This window comes from Peromyscus leucopus, chromosome X, assembly GCF_004664715.2.
Source record: "Peromyscus leucopus breed LL Stock chromosome X, UCI_PerLeu_2.1, whole genome shotgun sequence".
NCBI classification, from domain to species: domain Eukaryota; kingdom Metazoa; phylum Chordata; class Mammalia; order Rodentia; family Cricetidae; genus Peromyscus; species Peromyscus leucopus.
Genome location: NC_051083.1, coordinates 15020443 through 15043943, shown reverse-complemented (window position 1 = coordinate 15043943; position 23501 = coordinate 15020443). Strand labels below are relative to the sequence as shown.

Sequence of the window (23501 nt, the reverse complement as noted above, 5' to 3'; positions counted from 1 at the left end):
ATACATGGAGACTTATTCTTACTTATGAATGCCCAGGCTTAGCTTGGCTTGTTTCTAGCCAGCTTTTTTTTAACTTAATTTATCCTGTTTCTCTTTAACTATGTTTGCCTCTGGGTTTTCACCTTTCTTTATTCTATATATCTTTCTTTCCATCTTACTCCATGAATGGCTGTGTGGCTGGGTGGCTGGTCCCTGGTGTCCTCCTTCCTCCTTTTCTCGCTCCTCCCCTTTTTTACTGGAGCCTAGATTTCTTCTCCTATTTACTCTTTCAGCCTGGCTGTCCCACCTATAGCTGTGCTATTTTGAATTATTTGCCTTATACTAACTCTTCAAGAATGAGCGGCTTTCTCCCCATGATCAAGGTGTTTATACTGTTATTCCAGCAATGCCATATGGGCGTGTTTCATCAAATACTGGTGTTTTGACACAAGATTTTCTTGTAATTATAAACTGGAAGACAGTCTGTAAATAGACTTTAAAAATATTTCTATTTATTCTTTGGAAACTTCATATATGCATACAATGTGTTTTGATCATATTTGTTTCCCACTTCCCCCTCCAACCTCTCCCAGATTCCTCCTTTGTGTCTGCAAAGAAGACTTTATCTTTTAAGTTGTGAATATCTGAAATGGTTTGTAGATAATCCAAATATTGTCATCAGAGTTGTTCGGCTTTAACATGTCAAGAGCAAGGCTTTCCTATTAAGAAAATGAAGATGCTCAAGAGATTAGTAGAGCAAACTGTCCTTTCCCCAGACTATTTATTGACCTTGGTGATGACTCATTAATGGATTGCCATAAGGAGCTTCATTCCAAGTAATTCTTTAGAAGTTAAGGTGTGTATGTGTGTGGGGGTATCTTTTCTTAACTGTCATCTAAAGAGATTGTGAGATGCCCATCTCTTTCATCTGTGACCTGACCCAGTTAGACAATTATTTTCTTTTCTTCTTGATAAAGCATATTTCTTCATGGTTCATTGGTCTTTTCCTGGAGCAGCTGGGCTAAGGCATTCTTTTTAAAAACTCACATATATGAGTAGAAATGACATTTTATCAGATGCCTAATTGGTTTATTTCTTGTCAGTAGTTTCAAAGCTGGAGAAATATGAACAGGATAGGAAAGGCATAACAGTCTCTCAGGAAAACGTAACAAATGGCTACTCATTTGTTGCTAGGGACTGGACATACAAAACATAGGACAGTTTTTATTAGATTGTAAATGTGAACTGTAGTTAATAAATGGGATGCTACTCAAGGCAGCTATTCCAAATTCCTTCTAAGTTCTAGTGAATGGTTGTTGTGCTCTCTGAGAAACAGACCTTCAGACAAGGATTCATGGAAGGCATTTATCAACCAACTGACTTAATTTTTAAAAATGTATTATATGTGTCTCGGTGTTTTGCCTGCATGTGTGTCTCTGTACCACATGTGTGCCTGCAACTAGTGTTACAGACAGCTGTTAGCCGCCATGTGGGTGATGGGAGTTGAACCCAGGTCTTCTGCAAGAGTGGTAAGTGCACTTAACTGCTGAAGATTCCAATCCTTAATAAAGTTGGATTGTTTATATAAAATTCAAATTGAACTAAGAACTTTGTACTTCAGTCTAAGTTTTCTACCCTGCAGGTGAGTGGGAGAAAAGTCCCAAGCCATTTCTAGGCTGCAGTGTCAATGAACAAATCTTTAAAGCATAAAGTGAAAAGCATCATCAGAAAGGCTCTTAGAAACTATGGAGAGCTATATAGAACTAGTAATAAGATATGTCCCCTTAACATTATATGAAAAATGTAGAACACCGAGTCTGAAATGTGCTGTTTCTAGGCAGTATTTCTTCCATGTTACTGGAGGCTGTGGCAAGCATCTTCCCATGAGCCTTTCAACACCATCCCACCCACCTATTTTGTTGTTCCTTCCACACACACTAAAATTGCCCTTTTACTTTTAATTGCTCTCCACAAGCCCTGGGACTGATTGTCACACTGTCTGTGAAGTTTCACAAGCTGTTTTGCTTGGCTCTGAGTAAACAACAGAGACAACCCCATTAAATCCAGCCCTTAGCTGACCTTATTCTCATTCTAAACCCCACTTTTCAGTAGTATGAATCTTAGAAGATCTTATTAATAGAAACAAACCTGGAGCCAGGTATTAGGGTGAACACTGGAAGATCAGAGAAGCAGAACAAGCCACAGCTACCTCACCTTGCCAATTCCTCAGCTGATCTTGTTTCCTCAGACTGGATGCCTCTCAGCTGAACTGTGCTGCTCAAAAGCCTCAAAGCTTAACCACCTAGTTTCTGGTCCTCACACCTTATATACCTTTCTGCCTTCTGCCATCACTTCCTGGGATTAAAGGCTCTTGTTACCATGCCTGACTGTTTCCAGTGTAGCCTTGAACTCACGGAGATCCAGGCGGATCTCTGCCTCTGGAATGCTAGAATTAAAGGTATGAGTGCCACCATTTTCTGGCCTCTATATCTAGTGGCTGTTCTGTTCTCTGACCCCAGATAAATTTATTAGGGTGCACAATATATTGAGGAACACAATATCACCACACTTTTCTATTTTTTATGTCTCCTAGAAATAGGGCATATTTGGTATGGTCATGATTGGGAAAAAAAAAAACATTGTCTTTCCGTATGTATATTGTTTGGGGAAAGTAAGTTTGTTAAATCCATTCTATGATTTAGTACTACCTCTACTTTTATTAGAAGTAGTATTATTTTCATGTCCTAAGTAAAATTTTAATTATTCTCTTTGCAGCCTCCTCTCCATGGTAGTATTCTATAGCAAGGTAGCAGTGTTCTACTTTGGAGTCAAGGTCACATACATAGTCAATACTCATTTATTCGGCTTTTTTTTTTTTTTTTTACATGAAACACTATAATTTACTCAGCAAATTCCTTAAAAACGGGCTTTAAAATTGTTTTCTCTAAAATCATTCCCTAAATTTACCTGAGTGTTGGGGATAGAGCACCTGAGTTTGATGTTGATATTCTACCTTTAAATATTGGGAAATTGTGGTACACACTTGTACTGTACCAGCACATGGGGAGGCTGAGACAGGTCATTCAAAAGCCAAGTAGATGCAACACATATTCAAAACTAACTCTGTGTGTGTGTGTGTGTGTGTGTGTGTGTGTGTGTGTGTGTGTGTAGATATGTATGTGTGTGTATGTCTCTGTGTGTGTGTACGTGTGTGTATATGTGTGGTGTATGTATGTGTCTGTGTATGTATATGTGTGTATACATGTGTGTATGTATATGTATGGTGTATGTGTATGTGCATGTGTATATGTGTGTATATGTGTGGTGTATGTATGTGTGTGTATGTATGTGTGTGTCTCTGTGTGTATATGTATGTTTATGTGTGTATGTATCTGTGTGTGTGTTTGAGTGTGTGCATGTGTATGTATATGTGTATGTGTGTATGTATGGTGTATGTATGTGTCTGTGTATGTATGTGTGTGTATGTCGCTGTGTATATTTGTATGTATGTGTGTGTATGTGTGTGTATGTATGTGTGTGTATGTATGTTTGTGTATGTATGTGTGTGTGTATGTATGTTTGTGTATGTGTGTGTGTTTGTATATATGTGTGGTGTATGTGTGTTTGTGTATGTATATGTGTGTATGTATGTATGTATGTATGTTGTGTGTGTATATATGTATATATGTTTGTGTATGCATCTGTGTGTGTGTATGTGTGGTGTATATTTGTGTGTGTATGTGTGTATGTATGTTTGTGTGTTTGTGTGTATATGTGGTGTATGTATGTGTGTTTGTGTATGTATATGTGTGTATGTTTTGTGTGTTATTTTTTTGTTTGTGTATGTTTGTGTGTTTGTGTGTATATGTGGTGTATGTATGTGTGTTTGTGTATGTATATGTGTGTATGTATGTATGTCTGTGTGTGTGTATATGGTTGTGTGTATATATATGTATATATGTTTGTATGTGTGCATGTGTATGTGTGTGTATGTGTGGTGTATGTATGTGTGTATATGTATGTTTATGTGTGTGTGTTTATGTGTGTGTATGTTTGTGTGTGTGTATGTGTAGTGTGTGTGTGTGTGTGTGTTCTGAGACACAGAAGAATTTCCTACTTCAGGACAGGTAGCTTCCACTATTTTCAATTCTTTTGTTTCCATTTGTCCAGGTCTACTAATTGCTTTTATTGGAAATAGATTCTCTTTTCAGATAATATATCCTGATTATGATTTCCCTTCCCTCTACTCCTCCCTGTCCCTCACCGCCTCCCCTCCCCTCCAGATCCACTCTCTTTCTGTCTCTCATTGGAAAAGAACAGGCTTCTAAGAGAAAACAACCAAACACAACAAAACAAAATAAAATAAGCTAAAGCAAAAACTATCACTTCAGAGAGTTAGACAAGACAAACAAAGAGAAGGAAAGAGCCTAGGAGAAGGCAAAAGAATCAGAGACGCACTCAGGAGTTCCACAAAAACTGTACACCCGTGCAGGCCCTGTGCATGCTGCTTTAGACTCTGTGAGTTCATATGGGCTTTGCTCAGTTGATTCAGAGGGTCTTGTTCTCCTGATATATTCCAGCTTCTGTGGTTCTTGCACTCTTTCCCCTTTTTCCATGGGGTTCCCTGAGCTCTGGGGTAAGAGATTTGATGGAGACACCCCATTTAGAGATGTGTGTTCCAAGGTCTCTCAATCTCTGCATAATGTCTGGCTGTGGGTATCTGTATTTGTTCTGACCTGCTGCAGAAGGAAGCTTCTCTGATGATGGCTCAACAAGGCACTGACCTATGAGTATAACAATGTCATTAGGGGTAATTTTACCACTACATTTTTATTTATTTAGTTAGTTTTGTAAAGACTATTTGTTTTTACTCTAAGTCCCGGGGCTATCAAGTCTCTGGTGTTGGCCACCCAAGCAGCGTCAGGGTTGAGTTCCATCTTGTACAGTGGGTCTTAAGTTGAACCAATTATCATTCAGTTATTCTCATAAGCTTTGTGCCATTGTTGCCCTGGCATCCAGATTTACTAATTCCAATTTTTCTATTTTAACTTCTCTTGGATAAGGAGATCACTCTTTAATGAAAGCAAGGGATGAGAAACCAAAGCCACAGACTGTCATAAACAGCCTAAAGCAAAATTGTCAGACAATTGAGGGCTTAAGAATACAGTGAAGTGAGGATAAATGATAAAAGAGGTAGAGAAGTCTGGATTCCGCCGTATTATCAGCAGGAGATACATGAGGTCTGTTTTTATAACCCATTCCTTTGGAATGTGTTGGCTTCTCTGAATAGTTTGATTTTTTTTAAGTATAGATATGCATATCCATGTGTTTACACATCTCTGTGAATGGGGACATATGTTCAAGCTAGTATGTTTAGCTTTATGGCCTATAAATTCTCCATCTCAACTTCTCAGTTCTCCTGCTAGAGAAAGAAAGAAGTATAGACAATACATAAATGAAAGGGTATTTTTTTTTCTTTTTTTTTTTAAGTAAATTTATTTTACAACATCATTTAGTTCAACATAATAGCCACAGATTCCCCTGTTCTCCCACTCTCGCCCCCTCCCCCCCCCCCATCCCACCCCCATTCCCACCTCCTCCAGATCAAGGTCTCCCCGAGGACCAGGATCGACCTGGTAGACTCAGTCCAGCCAGGACCAGTCCCCCCCTGCTTTTCAACAACATTTAGTTTACTGATATTTAAATATGAATTACAGTATTTATGTATTGTAAGATACTTTTCTTTTTTTGTATTTTATCATCAATCTAAAAATGGGAAATTACTCTTATTGCACTAACCACAAAATTATTGTATGGGAATATTTCAATCCATATACCATTTTGCTGAACTGTAGTATCTCAGTCACTCACTAATCCAGAAAATGTATCTTCCTTTATCACAATCACCATGAGGACAGTTCAGCACTTTTTTGTGTGAGCACAATGCTAAATAGGAAACATGGTGGTACATAGAAAGAGATGAATGCTGGTGGGCACATATATCTGCAATTAATGCACTTACTGGGCATTTTAGCACATATTTCCCAGCTTTTTCTGTGTATTAGAATCAGATGGGCAGTTTTAAAACATACTGATTTATAGATCACATGCTCAGGGAATTCAATGTCCAAATGTGCCATACAGGATCAAGGCTTATCTCACATAAGATAGTTTAAAGATGCAGCATTCAGGGTCCACCAAAGACTAGAAAAGAACTGCATCTAACTTTTCCCTCTTTTCTTTTTAGATTTTTGCTATTTATTTCTCATTTATCAGACTTATCTCATTTTCCAGTTATAACGTCCCTTTCCCATCTTTCCTATGTATTCATTTCAGATTTGAAATAACTAAAAGAAATTAGAAAAGCTTATTTGCCTCAGAAGGAATATCCTGCATTCTCTGTGTGGTACCATGCATTATACCTTGGTCTCAGTGTTATTGGCTTTTATAAGAATGGTGCCTTCTGGACACCATGTAGTGCAAGCTCAACATTGTCAACCAATCTAGAAAGGGAGGGTACTAGAAAATGAGTTCCTAGATACCACTCCTGAGAGAGAGAGAGAGAGAGAGAGAGAGAGAGAGAGAGAGAGAGAGAGAGAGAGAGAGAGAGTTATGTAAACACAGACAGGCAATGCAAATTATAGTATCTGTCCTATCCTTGGATCCTCTATACAGAAATGTATGTGTTTATCTCAAAAGGCATCATCAATATCTGGGGAAATTGTGAAATTAGAGATAACAAAAGGTAGGCTTTTCAAAGTATATTTCATACACTAAATTAGACGACACTCTTCTAATCTAGAAAATGTGTCTCTCCGTAACCTAATATAACTAAGTCTCACAGATCCTGTCAAATGTATCTCCTTCTTTGCAGTTTTCCCTTAATCATGTTAACCTGAACATTTGTTGCCAATGGTTTCTAATATGTGTTTCAATCATGGCAATATGATATCTGAATCAAAAATGGAGCTTTCTTAATTGGCTTTCAAACTTCTCTAAATTTGATGTAGATGCTATCATCCCCTTCCTAGCTAAGTGGCAAAGGCCACGCACTTATGTCATATTTTAAACAACATCTAAAGCACTTGGCACCTAAGTATTTAAAATTCTGTGCCTCTTTAGACTAAACCTTTACTTAGTCTAATCAAACAAAAGGAATATTTTGAGATACTCACAGTAAATGTCAGGGACAAATGTGAAAGTCAGTGTCATTTCTGAGCTAATGCAGCTGGCAACAATAATTTCCAGTAGCTGACTTACAATCACAAGAATTTTTTTCCTTATTACAGGTTAGCCTGTTAAATGTCATCATTCTGATTAACCAACTGCTGCCAGAGCTTCTACAGTAAATAGGACTTTTGCTTTCATCCCTTTTGAAACCATGATGGGAAATTTGTCAGCGCTACTTGGATCTGGGATGGCCTTCAACACAGACAGAAGCAGAAATATTCACATGAATCCCTTTGGTTGTAATTTATTGACCTCTTTTTGAAAGACATGCCATTAGACATTTTTAAAGGTATCTCCCTCCCTTAAACAGAAGGGAGAGGTGCTTGTAGAATACTGTTCTGAGAATTGATAACCTGTGGCCATGACACGTCACTGGATTGGTCTCTGATCTCTTCCTACCCTAAGTAGGATTTCTGAGATGAGCGCATATGGAAAAGTCAAAATGCAGTGTCTGCTGTAGGTGGGTTCAGGAAAATTGTCCTAAAACTTAGAACTCTACATTGCATCGAACAGTTAAAACAGAAAATATGTTATTTTGTGAGGATCAACAAGCAGTCAGAACTACTCTGAGCCATGTCTAGCACTGGAATTTGGAGTTATCTCTAGAAAGAGGCCAGAGATGTTATGTGCTATCAAAAGGATACAATATAGAAGGTATATCAAGATTCTCATAGTTAGATGTCAATAACTAACTTGCAGTTCAGTGTTCCTTTGTCCTTTTCTTGTTAGTGCATTCTATTGATGCAGAATTCTTCTGGTTGGAAAGATCTGATCTTAGTGAAATGACATGAGATCAGTATAAAAAGCAGAATAAATAGGCCCAGGCTTTGGTAGATGTGCCTGTTTATTCTTGCTAGTACATTCTATTGATGCAGGATTTAGTTAGCAGACAAGGTAACCAGTTTCATTGTGAAATTGTCATACATATATCTTATCACACATTACTCTTATTTGCTTCCCACTGCCCTCTTCCTCCCTCTCTTTTGCTGGTCTCCAGACAAGAAGGAAAAACAATTTAGGCAGAAAGGATAAGGATAATTGTTCTCTCTCCCTTGTTTTTGTTTTAAGATCCAACTAAGTAGTCCAAGCTAGCCTCACACTCATGATTTTCCTGCCTCACCCCTTGGAATGCTGGGAATACTGGGATGGAACACTATGCCCTGCTTATATTTTAAGCTCTGTAAGACTCCCTTTCCTTATCATTAAAATAGAAAGGGAAACTGATGAAGATCTGAAAGATATGCTGCTATTTGCATGCTTATTAAAGATAGTGGTGGCTGGTAATGTCCATCAGGGAATAATTGGCTTTGGTGGCTTCTCAGACGGAGTTGAGGTTGGCAGCTATGATGGTCCTTGCCTGCTCTTTCTTTTGCCAGATTTACTTCCTGGTAATAATGTATGTAGGTTCAAGCATTGATAAAGGTCTTCCTTTGCCAGGTATGCTAGCACACATCTTCAATGCCAGCCCTTAGGAGGCAGAGGGAGACAGATCTCTGTGAGTTCTAGGCCAACTACAGCTATACAGTAAGACCTCTTCTCAAAGAAAAAACAGAAAACAAAATTCTTTTCTTATTCCATTTGTTCTCACCTCCAGTTGGCTCAACGCTAAACCCTAAACACTGGTAATTTAATTGTCGGGATGCCTTAGCAATCATATGCTTCCTAATATAGCTTACAAAAACAATAATTGAAAGCATGAATGTCACATAGTTTTGTTCTCTAGCCTATTCTAGACTCACAAGGGATAAGGAATAAAATAAGAATGAATCTTTTTTCAAAAATTCTTTCCTATGGTGGGACACTTTGTGCAGGGGGAGGGGCTTGGACCTGCCTCAATTGAATGGACCAGGCTCTGCTGACTCCCCATGGGAGACCTTGCCTTCTTGTAGGAGGGAATGGGAGGGGAGGCTGAGGGGGGAGTGGGAGGAAGGAGGAGAGGGGGATCTGTGGTTGGTATGTAAAATAAATAAAAATAAAAAATTCTTCTCTCATATATTCCATCGTGACTGCAGTTTCCCTCCTCCCAGGCCTCCCCCACCTCTCCTCTCCTCTAGATCCATTCTTCCTCCATTTCCCCTCAGAAAAGAGCAGGGCTCCCTGGGACGAATATTTCTTTTAAATTCTAATCTGTCTGAATTGTGTATTTACTTATGATGCTCCACTGAATAAGAACCCTGTGATCACCTCCTGAGCAGGAATTGCTTTTCTCATCACTGAATAGAATCAAATCATTCTCTCGAACATAAACATGATTCAATTCCATTTATCCAGTGTCACTATTTTATAGCGTATTTGTTAGCCACCATGAGTCAGACTTTAAGAAATGAACCATAATTTCTAATCATTGATTAAGCATAATTGAGTGACTCTGCACCGGAGAACATGCTGGAGATAACATGGGAGCCCACAGTTAATAGGAATAGCTTCAAGAGGCAGGCACATATGCACAGGAATTAAGATGCCAAACAATACACTCTGCAGTCAAAGAGGAAACAGCTTGTCAAAACCTGTATGGAAACAGGGACTGAGGAGAGCAAGACAGACAAGGCGTCTGCTTGTCAAGAAAGGCCTGAGTGGGAAGGCAGAACTTCCGTACCTGAAGGCGAGGAGGACTGACATGGAAAAATAATGGTAAAGAGATGGAGACGGAGGAAGCAAATGACTTAGATGTGCATGTAAATTTGGTCAGAGTGCTGATGAAAACTGGGAAATAAAGTTGGAAAGGTAGCGTGAAGCTCAGTTGAATGACAACGGAGTTAGACAAGTTGGGATGTGGGCACTAGACCAAGTGGACTCCTGCAGGTTTTGGGGGAAGGTGCACACTGAGCCCTAGACAACTTGCTGTGATTTGCGTTCCTCATCATTTTCCTCATAAACATTTCCTGGCTGGTGTCTTTGGCTGCTCTCAGAGTTGGAATGTGCTTTCTCCTATCATTCAGGAGAAGTACCGCGTCATCAGACCTCATTGATCAGGAGGCAGGACGAGGAACACCCAAAAGCGGCTACAGCAATGGTGGAATCCCAGTCACTCAGAGGTCACCAGCTCCAAGTGCTCGTAGTGTGAGCTCCATCAGCAGTAGAGTAAGTAAATGACTGTGAAAAGACACCCAGTCTCTGGGACTTGGCTTTACTGTCACCCATGACTCGGTTTGAATTCTCTGCATCTCATAGCATGTTGTTTATACTGTTGAATGGAATATATCCTTAGCTTTGGGTCAGAAACCCAAAGTGAAGACAGAAGAGCAAGCCAGGTTTTAAAGGATCTTTAAATGGCTGTGCGAGTGAAATATGAAGAGTTTGTTGGAGGTTCTGACTTTCATGCTTCATGTTATTTCTCAGAGGACATATTTATAAATTATCTGTACTAAATTTTTCCTAAGATGATTGATATTCTACAGGAAAAGTAGAACGTTGGAGTCATTTTATAATTTTCTTTTCTTTATTTACATCTGTTAAAATGAAAGGTCAATAATATAATAAAGTCTTAAATTGCTATTACATATGTGTATGTATGTATGTGTATATATATACATATAATAAATGAGAAATTATTTTTTGTATCACTTTTTTTTCTTTTAAGGAAGAAAAAGCACCAAACTTTTGGAAATAATACTTTTTTTTATCAACTATTCTATTGGAAGTCATTCTTGGAATATGTTACCATCTATTAGATTTTTATTAAGGAAGAAATTCAATATTGCTGGAATTTATGTTTAAGAAATCATTATATATGAGCTTTAATACTTTGATTCAGCCATAATTTAGTGAAGTGTAACTTCCTGAGACACCCTAGACATGCAAAGATTTAAAATAAGTGAAAGAATCAGCCATGCCAATGTCTAGGTGGGCAAAGTGTCCTCCAGACAGACTAAATCAACATCCGAGAGATACAAAGAAGACTGATCCATCTTTAATGATCAGTGCCCTCCCTCAAATAGTTTGTAAAATGTCTGTACACTTCATGAGGAGCTGCCAGCATAAAGAACCTGATGTGGACATGCCCAATTTGCTAAAGAAAACTGAAAAGGCCAGTGTCCTGCTGTTAGTAAATGGAGAAAGGAGTACTTCCATATGAATTCAATGAAGTCATAAGTCAGAAAGGACCTTGAAATTGGCTCTATAGGCTTTCATTATTTAGTCTGATTAAGACAGGTGAAGCTGTAGGGCTCATGGAGCACAGTAATGTAGTCTAGCATCTGTTTAGGCAGGATCTTGGGAGGGGGCTGCTGAGGAAAGTAAATGAAGCCTGTAGACCATTGAGGAAGCCTTTGCCATAGTACAGCCATTAAAAGGGCTTGGGAACAGGGAGGTAGCAGTAGGGTTGGGAGTGTTTCAGTATTTTGGAGGAAGAATCAAAACACATTCAGACACATTGAATATCATTGATTGATCTGTTTCAATATAGCCTAAATTGTACTTCCTTTGATAAAAAAGCATATTTTGAGTTTCATAAATATTTATGCTAAGCTCAGCAGCTGGCTTCTGCTCAACTGTCATAAAAGTGCATAGATTGTTGATGACTATATTTTCTTCTTCGGTAACCTAACAAGGAGTAATATTTACGTATTTATGAGCTGGTGGTGAGGACATACTGACCAATTAGAGCACATACTTGTATGAGGCTCAGGGGCTTTGCATGCCTTATAAAGAGAATTGTGGGCAAAGAAAGGCATGAGGAAAGGGGGTGAGTAGGATGAACATAATGATAATGTTTACCAGCTATTATGATATGAAAGTATTCATTGGGAAGGTTTTCTCTGCATTTACAGTGAGGAGGTGGAGCTCGTTCCTATGTTCTAACTGGTCTAAGCTGGTGTTTTTAAAGAGGAAAAATACTTTCTTATTAATAAGACAATAGAGTAATTTATAAATCACATTGCTTGTGTGTGTGTGTGAGCTCACAATTTCTCCTATAAATGAAAACTTTTGAATATCTCTGTTTATGCTGTGATATAAACAGCTAATTTTAGGCTTCATCACCTGAGGCCCTAGTGCAATAGTTCTCACCCTTCCCGATGCTGTGACCCTTTAATACAGTTCCTCATGCTGTGGTGAACCCCAACCATAGATTTACTTTGTTGCTACTTCATAACTGTAATTTTACTACTGTTAGGAATTATAATGTAAATACCTGTGTTTTCTGATGGTCTAGGTGACTCCCCCCATGAAAGGGCCATTCAACACCCAAAGGGGTCTTGCCACAGGTTGAGGACCCTTGCTCTAGATTATGTGTTACATGTTAATGACTGTACAATGTTAGCCGACCTATTAATGTTCAATATTAATGGTAGCACCAGATCACCTGTGGGAAAATTTGCCATCACCATAATTGCCAGTGAGGAGCTTAGTCTTGCTTCATTAGGGGACTTCTGTGTGTGATGAGCTGTTAAAACTGACCTAAACTAATTCATCCATTGGACCTTTGTCACACTCTGGATAAACTTTGCTAGTCTATGATAATTAGAGGAATTAGAAGAAACGTACTCTCTGCTATAGGTCTTACGTGTTTGAAATAATGAAATACTGCAAACAGTCTACTGGGGCTGAATTTATTAACATGCTAAGCAAGTAAGAGCCAGATCTATCTGTGGAGACTTTATTAAAGTATTCCTGAATATTGAAGATGTCAGGCAACCAGGAGGGAATTCATCCTGTAGGCACTGTTTAACTGCTTATAACAGAAGGAATAATAAAATCTCCCTTAAGTTTAACAGTTATCATGCCATGGTGCCATCTTCGTTGACATTTAACCTCAGCCTAGTTCTCAAGAGGACCACAGGTGTTTTTGTTAATATTAAATAAAGCTTAGTGCCAGGAGGTGGTGGCACACACCTTTAATCATGGCACTTGGGAAATAGAGGCAGGTGGATCTCTGTGAGTTTGAGGCCAGCCTGGTCTACAGAGTGAGTTCCAGGAGTGTCAGGGCTGTTACATAGGGAAATTCTGTCTAAAAACAAAAAAAGATTACCTATATAGTGTCCCCCAGACATGACAGAGAAAATGTACCTATGAAATGTCAACAATATGGCTGCTAATGGGGAGAATCATTTTCCTCCAAGGCTGAGTTCCCTCATAGGTTTTCCAGTTTCAAGTGGTCAGCTCTGGACACAAATGTATATATGATCAATGCTAAATGGACTCAGTAAGTTACACACACACACACACACACACACACACACACACACACACACACACAAAGTATTATTTTATATATTCAATGACTGTCTAATATTAATGATAGATTAACAATAACAATAAAGGAAGAGATCATTAATTTGGGAATGAATCAAGAGAGGAGTTGAGGGATAGAGTGATGTGGATGGAAGTGCTCGTGTATGAAGTTCTCAACATTTTTTTTTTTAACAAAAGTAAGCTTAGACCGACCCTATAGGAATCAGCACAGCTGGGACAAGATTTTGTTTTTGTCATTTCATACAATGAAAGCCTGTCTCAGACTGTATTCTGCCACATGTACAAGCATTTACTTGTAGTTAGGCATCCCCAAAATCACCTATGGCACTAAGGTGAAGAATTAGCTGCTGTGTCCTGCAGGTCCATTGGAGTTGTCTGAACTGGGGCAGTGAGGGAAAGAAGAAGGGACAAACATGGACATAGAGAAACGCTGGGATCAGGTCTCCTGGGCCCCCTGATGGGAAAGCTGCAAGCCCCATCACGAGCTTAGGCTGTTTGTATCACAGTCCAATAGGGAGGTGGGTTTGTTGCATAGAGCAGAACAAGGAGACGGGGTTCTTATGTACAACTGAAGAAGGATGCAGTTTAGTTAATCTCAGTAGGATCATTCTCTGTAGGGAAGCAGTCTTCTAGCCATTAACACCAAGGGAAAATAAAGCTACAGTATATATTTTCTGCACACACTATCAACATTTGTATGTATACCAGAAGAAGGCTTTGCCATTCCTCTGAGTCTCACCTAAGGAAAGATTTGCTATTGCCATGGTGATGAGGCATTGGTCCTTGACATGGCCATTCTCATGTCAAACAATACACATTTATCCAGGACTTCATCGGCTCCCTACAAGTCTCCGTTCTTATAAACACTGATAAGCATCATGCATGACATTTATATTTCAACATACATGTAACCATATTTTGATCACTCAGCCTTCTAGATGGAAAAGGTGACAGGGTCTTAGGTTAAATGTGGTCAGAGAAAGTATGGTGTATGTGAGTCAGCTTTCTAGGGTCTAGTTCAGCAGTTCTCAAACTGTGGGTAACACCCCTTTGGAGGTTTAATGACCCTTTCACAGGGTCACCTAAGACCATCAGAAAAAAAAAACACACACATATTTACATTACAATTCAAAACTAGCAAAATTATAGTTAGGAAGTAGCAATGAAAATAATTTCATAGCTGGGGTCACCACAACACGGGGAACTGTATCAAAGGGTCACAGCATCAGGAAGGGTGAGAACTACTGCTCTTGCTAGTCAAAAACTAATTTAAAAAAAAAGGAGCCTAACTCAGTTTTCCATTATTGTCACAATGCTTGAGACACAAGAACTTAAAAAGAAAAGTTTGCTTTAGCTTACAGTTTGGGGGATTGTAGGTCAGAAAAAAAAAGAAAGAGAAAGAAAAATACCTTCCTTTGTTGTGTATAATAAAAAAGGACTATGTCAGGAACAAGCTGCTCATGTCACGGTTGCCAGTTACCGAAAACCATCCACTTGGCACCCATCTAGAAGGATTTCATTATCATCCAATAACACCAACCTGAAGATCAAAGTACCCATTGTTCGGGTCTTTGGGGTAACTGTCCTGATTCAAACCACAGCAGGGTAGTTGAGGAGAGGGATGTTGACAGAGGACAAGTACAAGACCAAACATTTCTAAGGCTAATTACTACTCCATGTAAGATTGGAAGTTCATATATAATCTTTCTTGCTAATCTTATATCACTAGTTTCATGAATGAAAAAAAGTATTCAAATATGTTCATGTTAAATTGAAACCTTCTTGGATTCAATTTTATACAGTAACTTTTGAAGTATGGGCTTCTGATAAGGCTCCTTCAAATATTATTTCATCCCCCCTCAAATAATACACATGCATATCTTTATACTAGAGCATATTTATATGAAAAGGTTTAAAGAGAAATCAGTCAGTATAATGTTTCTTTTTTCATTTTTTACTCTGGAAAGGAACATGGTTTTGAAAATTCCATGGCTTCGGCTGCCAGTGAAAGCGCCTCTGAGGAGCTCAAGAAGAGTCACCGTAGAAACACATCTATTACACCCTCCATAGCAGTGTCTGGTGCCTCCGTTTCCTCAGGTAGGTGGTTACAATATGAGTGCCATACTGTTAACAAAAGACTAATCAAATTGAGTTTCCCACTTTATATGGTATTGAGTAGATATTTTATACTTAAGGAAACAACCATCTATTATAGTAATAGGACAAAGCATAAGCATTTTCTAAGGGTGGTCCCAGGTGATACCTTAGGCTCACTGCATTTTAAAACATCTACTTATTGAATGTATATCTTTGTTATAAGCTGTGGTTAAGGTTCAAAGTTAAACCAGATTATCGCATAGAAAGACAGAAAATACAAATAGTTCTAGGGTACATTTGATATGACAGGCAATAACTCGTGCCTTGGGAGCAAGAAAATGATAGTTCAATCTATAGAATGACTAGACATTCTATAGTCCCAGAAAAAATTGTTCCATTCTTTAAATTGGAATCAGTTGTAAGTAGCTTGGCCTGGTTTGCTTTCTATTACTGTGATAAACACCATGGCCAAAAGCAACTTGGAGAAGAATGGGTTTATTTCCTTGTACAGCAGCTTATAGTCCATCATGAAGGGAAGGCAGGAACTAAAGCATAGACCATGGAAGAATGCCGATTACTGGCTTGCTCCTCATGGCTTGCTCAACCTACTTTCACATACACCCCAGGACCACCTGCTGAGGGGTAGTACTGGACACAGTGATCTGCTTCCTTCCATATTAATATCAGTCAAGAAAATGCCCCACATGCTTACCTACAGGCCATTCTGATGGAGGCATTTTCTCAATTGAGCTTCCCTCTTCCCAGTAATAACAGTTAAAAAAAAAAGAGGGTGGGGTGTGTACATGGGATGATTTGGAGGGAACTAAGGGAAGGGGGAAGTGATATAATTATACTATAATCTCAAATATATATATTAAAAATAAGTAAGTACAATATCATCTCAATAAAAAGAATTCTATGATTTTTTTAAAGAAAAAACTAACCAGCACATATATTAGTAATAAGTCTTTTCATTTATATGGATATTATTTACATTGCAGTTTATTACCTATGAGTAGGAAAATTCTTCAGAGAAATACATAATTATTGTAATGTTTATGTCCATATATTGAACTAAATTCATAATTAAATCCTCAACATTAAGCCATTATCTGTTGCCTAAGGATAATATCTGTATGCAATCTAAGGCTCGATTCTAGCTTGTAACTTGAATGCCAAGGAAGCCTTTCCTAGGCAACAGGCTGCAAAAGGGTTTGTGTGTACATGTTTTTGTGTGTTTGTGGGTGTACCCATGTACATGTGTGGCACTGGGAATCAGAGCCCTCTAAAATATATGTTCTCAAAAATAGGCCAACAAGATGGTGCAGTGGGTAAAGGTATTTGCTGCCCAACATGGCAACCCGTGTTCAGTTCCCTGGGACCCATACGATGAAAGGAGAGAACCAACTCCCAAAAGCTGTCTTGTGATTTCACTCTTGTGTCGTGGCACATGTGAATGTGTACATACATTAAATAGATGAATGGAGTTTTTAAAGAAAAAGATAGTAAAGGAGTTCACCTGTTCAATGGAAAAACTGAACGTATCCTAGAAAGTAACATCATAAAGTCAGCTTCTACTACTGCATGTCTTCCCTAACTCCTCATCATTCAGTACATACTCTGCCCGGCACGGTGCTAAACACTTCCTCATCTCTGCATTTGCCATTTCAAACTGAAGTATTTGATTGCTCTCTCCAGTCTCTATAAGCAACTATATTTGTCTCAGCAGGACTTTAGAACAGAACTATTCTGTGGAAGTAAACTGCCCTGACTTGGTAAGCTGTCTACAGCATTGTCGAGAAACACATCATTTGTTAACCGATATCTTAAAAATTGAAATCAAGATATTCTATTGATTAAGGAATGTTCTAGTAACTAATGAAATCCAAACCTCTCAGTCTTTCTATAGTCACCCCATTTTGCATGAAAGGAAGTCATATTTGAAAGTGGAAATTTATTATCTGTTGGCCTCATTTTATGTAATGTAAAATTAAAAATGTAAAAACACAGTGAATTCTCTTCAAGAATAATAAGTTCATGAAGCTTAAGGACCCAATCTATGAGCATTTTTAATATTTAGGGAAGAGTAAATCAGAATCTTTAAACAGCTTAAAGCTACCCTTGGATTTTATAACAAAGCCCTTAAACCCTGTGATCAAAGGACAAATGAGCACAGAGGTGTTCATGTTCATATCAAGGCAATTTCCAAAATACTATAAAAATGTAAGTATGTTAATATAACCAGCATGGAGTTTGTGAGCCTGGATACCGTTTCCATTGCATTGCATCTCTCTCTCTCTCTCTCTCTCTCTCTCTCTCTCTCTCTCTCTCTCTCTCTCTCTCTGTGTGTGTGTGTGTCTGTGTGTGTCTCTCTCTGTCTCTCTGTCTCTGTCTGTCTCTCTCTCTTTCTCTGTGTGTGTGTGTCTGTGTGTGTATTGTGTGTGTTTGTATGTATGCATGTCTAAACTGAAATATTGAAATACTGAAATATTTGCAATGGAAATGTAGAACCATGACAAAATAGCTTATTTGCATCTGCATTTCATATTTATCCCTCCAGACCGGAGTCAATCTGAGTTAGATTTGAGTGAGTCATTTACAGAAGACTTAGAGGACACTTCAAGCATAAGAAGCAGATCTGTCCCTGGGGCATTAGACAAAGACTTGGTAAGTTGGATGTGGGAGAAAGTTCAATAAGACATGGAAAGGAGCACATGATCTTGCTTCAAGCATTTGTACTTTTAGGTGATAAGCTGAGAGTAAAATTAAGACATTCAGTGTGTCTTCCTGGTAGTTTTCACAATCAAATATAAAAACAGTACTGCAAGTAAAATTACAATGTGAATATATACATATAACTTGAAACAATATAAAGTAACTTAGCAATGAATTTAAAATGCTATAGTAAAAGAAAGTGCATTTTGTTCAAAATATGAATGGAATATTTAGTATGTATATGAAATGAAGTAATGTTATATCAAAAGAATTTATTAAAGAATATATAAAACTGTTTTTTTAAAAAGCCAAACACTTGTGATAAAATTTTAGTCATACCTATAAAATTCTCTTTTAAAACTGATGAAAACCATTTAAAAATGATTTCAAAATATTACATATCAAACAGTCACAGTATATGCCATTTTAAATGTTGATATTATTAAGCCATTTCCATTACAACCTTAGAAGACAACATGGATTCTGTTATGTAGAACTGAATGGTATTGTAAAATAAAATAAAATTAAAAAAAGAAAACAAGGATTTTCACTATTATTATTAGTTAATAATGTTCTGGAGGTTTGGAAAATGCAATAAGATAAAATAGAAATGTTTTTATAAGTTTCTAGAGTGTTTTTTATAGGGGTCCACAGTAAGTTGGGCTCTTTCACGTTAATATCAATCAAGAAAATGCCCCACAGGCCAATCTGATAGAGACATTTTCTCAGTTGAAGTTCCTTCTTCCCAAATGGCCCTAGCATGTGTCAAGTGGACAGAGAACTAACCAGAACAACAGACACTAAAAAGGAAATGACATACTGAAAATAGAATTGAGGAAGAGATTGCAGTTTGTCTTTTTTTTTTTTTTTCAGGTTTCCAAAAGGTTTTTTTTTTAATTTTTTTTTTCATTTATTTTACATGCCGATCACAGTTTCTCCTCCCTCTTCTCCTCCCGTTTCCTCCCCTACCTTCTGTCTATCCTGACCCTCCCCATCCACTCCTCTGTCTCAGTTCAGAAAGGGGCAGGCCTCCCATGGTAGTTAATAAAACAAGTTGAGGCAGGACCAAGTTCCTCCTCCTGCATCAAGGCTAGGCCGGGCAACCCCTTATGAGGAATCAGAATGTTGACTACCCTAATTGTCATTAGAGAGAATTCATTCAATAACTGGTGGAAATAGATGCAGAGATCCACAGCCAAGCACTGGGCTGAGCTCTGGGAGTCCTGTTGAAGAGAGGAAGGAGGAATTGTAAGAGACAGCGGGGTCAAGGTCATGACAGGAGAACCCACAGAGACAATTGACCTGAGCTTGTGGGAGCTCATGGACTCTGGACCCACAGCTAGGGAGCCTATATGGGACCAACCTAGGCCCTCTGCATGTGAGTGACAGTTGTGTAGCTTGGTCTCTTTGTGGGCCTCCTAGCAGTGAGATCAGGACCTCTCCCTGGAGCTTGAGCTGGCTTTTGGGAACCTATTCCCTATGCAGATTGTCTGTCTTAGTAATGATTTTACAATTGTCTACTTATGATTGCCTGAGACTTAACTACTGTTACAATACTAGGTTATAGCTATTTACATATCAAGTTAGGTTGGGGTAGTTAGGTTGTATGGAAAAACCTTTAGGCCAAACTTAAATTGTGTGTGGAAGCCTCTTCAGGTCAACCTTAAAATTTCCCATGGAAAAATCCAAGATGTGGATAGTTTTACTAATGAATTCCATCAAGTATTTGAGCTTATTGCGGTTGTAGACAGTGTCACTCTGTAACCCAGACTAGCCTGGTACTATATAGCCCAGGTTGGCCTTAAACTTGCATGCAGTCCTCTGGCCTTAATCTCCCAAGTAGTGATGTTACAGGTGTGAGCCACCAGGCCTGGTCCATTGAGTATTTGAAGAAGATCATGGAATTCACAAATTCATTCAGAAAGTTGATGGGGAAGTATTTCCACATTATGTGTCATCCATTACTTCACTGGTTAGCAAAGCTAGATAGGCATCAGAAGAACAGAAAACAATATCTCAGTACACGTAATGAATACAAGTGTAAATGTCTTTAATAAAGTCACAGTAAGCCCCATTCTGTAAATAAGTAAGTTAATTAATTAATTAATTGATTAATTGATTAATACTATAACTAAGAAATTTACTCCATAAAAGCAAGGTTGATTGATCATTTAAAAATAAATGAATGTAGGGGCTGGAGAGATAGCTTAAAGGTTAAGAGTGCTTGCTTCTCTTAGAGAGGACCTGAATTTGTTCTTAGTACCTAACTCAGTTGCCTCACAAGCACTTATAATTCTAGTTCCAGGGGATCTGACACCCTCTTCTGGCCTCTGTGGGCACATACACATACAAATAAAATATGAAGCTTTTAAAATTAAATGAAGCTGGTACTAAAAAATTATTAGCCATAACATCTCAGTAGGAGAGAAATTGTTTGACAAGAATCCCACTTGTATATATAATAAAACCTCAACAAACTAGAAAGAAGGAGAATTTCCTCAGCCTGATGAAAGGCATGTGTGGACAGTACAATGAACATGATACTTAATGGCAAAAATGAATAAATACTAAGTCCAGTAAACAAAGCAGGGTTCCTTCCTTCAGCATTACACAGGAAGAATGGAAAGGGAAAAGTAAAGGAAGGTTCTCAGTGTGATTAATTTTCAGATGATGTGATCCTACACGTAGAAGATCCTAAATGATATAAAAATATGATATGACTGCAGCCAATTCATTGAGGTTGCAAGACAAAAGATTAATATATAAAATTCATTTTTATGTTATATACTATCAGTAAATAACTGGAAAACCAAGTTAAGACTGTAATACTATCAATAACATGAAAAATAGTTAAAAAAAAGTGGGAGATGAGTATATTTTCAAAAGTATGAGGCATAGTTTGTGACTTACAAAATTAAAAAAATATTTATTTATTATGTATACAATATTCTGCCTGCATGTGTCCATGCAGGCCAGAAGAGGGCACCAGATCTCATTCTAGATGGTTGTGAGCCACCATGTGGGTGCTGGGAATTGAACTCAGGACTTCTGGAAGAGCAGCCTATGCTCTTAACCTCTGAGCCATCTCTCCAGACCCAACTTATAAAATTTTATTGAACTAAATTAGAAGCCTGAATAAATGGAGAAATACTTTGTTTATAGATTAGAAAATTTTGTGTTTTTAAGATGAAAACTCTTTCCAGGTTATCTATTGAATAAATACCAATCAAATTCCACTAAGATATTTTGTATAAATGGACATGAGAATTCTAAAATTTGTATGAACATGCTAGGAGCCCAGAAAAAAATTAATAACAAAGTTGGATGATTTATACTACTAGATTTTAAGTAACTTCAATTATGAATAAGTATAAGTATAAGCAATACATGAAATTGAATTGAAAGTCTAAAAATCAATTATTTCAGTTAGAATCACAAATGCATATTGTTATATAGTCTCTTGTGATTGGGGAAAAGTAATCTCAATGAATTATACTGGGACAACTGGATATCTGTATGCCAAAAAACAAGCACAAAGGCTCTTATTTGTATCACATATATCATGCAGAAAATTTACAAATCAATTAGAAATTAGCCATCCAAATGTAAGAACTAATGCTGCGCAATTCTCAAAGGAAACCTAGGAGAAAATCTTCACCACAGCCTTTGTTGAGCAGGGCTCTTAGACAGAGCTCCATAATTATAACACATAATACTGCTAAGAAAAACTGAATTTCATCAAGATTAAAAGTATTTGTACTCCTATAAACACTGTTACAAAAATGGAAACAGACCTCAATATTTATGAAACATATATTTGGGAAGAACTTCTGTCTTGAGCGTATGTACGGGTACCCTACATTCAATAGTAAAACAACAAATAGTCATCTTCATGTGTAAAAGATTTTAAGGCTGAGTGGTTGGCACTATGAATTCATTATATTAATTTTTCTACTTTTCTGAATGCTTGAACACGCTTCTGAATACATCCCATTTCATCTGGATGCCTGAAATTTTTCATAATAGTCTACTTTTAAAAGAAAGTCAAGAAACACGGCGACTAGCAGTTTGTGTTGGAACCTCTTTGCAATTGCACACTCAGAAATAGGAAACATAAGAAATACAGAAAATGCACCAGTTGATGCAACATTAAGGATGTTTTTGCCATAATTTAAAGAAATGTATAGTTTTAAAGTATCCAAGATGATAAATAAATAAATAATAATTCATACCTAGAAACATTAAAGTCAAAGAATATCAAATATAAGAGAAAATTCTTAAAAACTTATAGAAATAAATCTTATTTTATACAAATAAATAAGAATCAAACTAGTATCAGTTTTCTATGGTAAAAATTAGTACAAGATGAAAACAGTAATATTTTCAAAGTATTGAAGGAAAATTATTTTAAACCCAAACTTTTTAAAATCCTATTTAAAGATAACAGGGCCTTCAAGACATACCAAACAAAAGGCTACATAGAAGGCAGTTTAGGTTCAAATATAATTATGAAAAGAAAGAAATCTCAGAACTGTTACAAAAGATTTTAAAAGCAAATGTCATTATATAAATTGGTAAAGTTATATTACTAAAGCTAAGATCAAAGAAGCAGAAAATAAAGGATACATATTAAGCAAGTCTTTAAATTCTGTTAAAAATACCAATCAAGGTCACTGATCCTGTAACAGTTATATTAAGCATCAAAAACAAAAAAGTGTAAGTTAAAAATAATTCATGAATTTTTATGGTAAAAATACAATGCTAAAAATTATTCAGATAAGAAATAAATCATAACAGAGGGGGTGGAGAGAGACTAGAGAGAGAGAAAGTGTGTGTGTGGAGGTGCAAGTCTTAACTAAAAATAACAAATGTATTGTCCAAAGTGGATTGCCTTAGAGACTAGGGAGTGGGAATTAAACCTAGGTCTGTAAGATTCCAAATTTCGTATTCTTTCCATCAAGCAAGTATTGCCAGGAAAGAGACCCTACAATGCCCAGATCCTGTCTACTCCTTTGATTTTGTAATTAAGATTAACTGGAAATATGAAAACTTAAGCCTAAAAGAGTTTCCTTCTCTGTTTTTCTTTCATTTTATCATGTGTTAGTGAAATAAATATTTTTCATGTAAAAGAAATCCTCCTAGGGTAGAAATAAACTAAACTATTGATGTCTACATCCTTTCCTAGAACTCCCTAGAAGAGGCTGGGGATGGTGCTGATGACTTAGTGTCCTCTGGGTTTTCTACAAACCCCCACAGTCTGGCAAGTTGTCTGTCAACGGTAAGCATTC

General features: G+C 37.4%; 1 protein-coding gene across 2 annotated transcripts in view; it reads left to right on the top strand.

Annotated features, from left to right (window-relative positions):
* Window positions 1–23501, top strand: part of Sytl5 (synaptotagmin like 5) — a 248261-nt gene that overhangs the window by 183996 nt on the left and 40764 nt on the right. For both annotated transcript variants that reach the window (XM_028881414.2, XM_028881409.2), the window contains exons 7-10: window positions 10149–10290; window positions 15369–15498; window positions 18059–18165; window positions 23399–23491. In XM_028881414.2, coding sequence (XP_028737247.1) covers window positions 10149–10290; window positions 15369–15498; window positions 18059–18165; window positions 23399–23491 — 472 coding nt within the window. The remainder of the gene's footprint in view (window positions 1–10148; window positions 10291–15368; window positions 15499–18058; window positions 18166–23398; window positions 23492–23501) is intronic.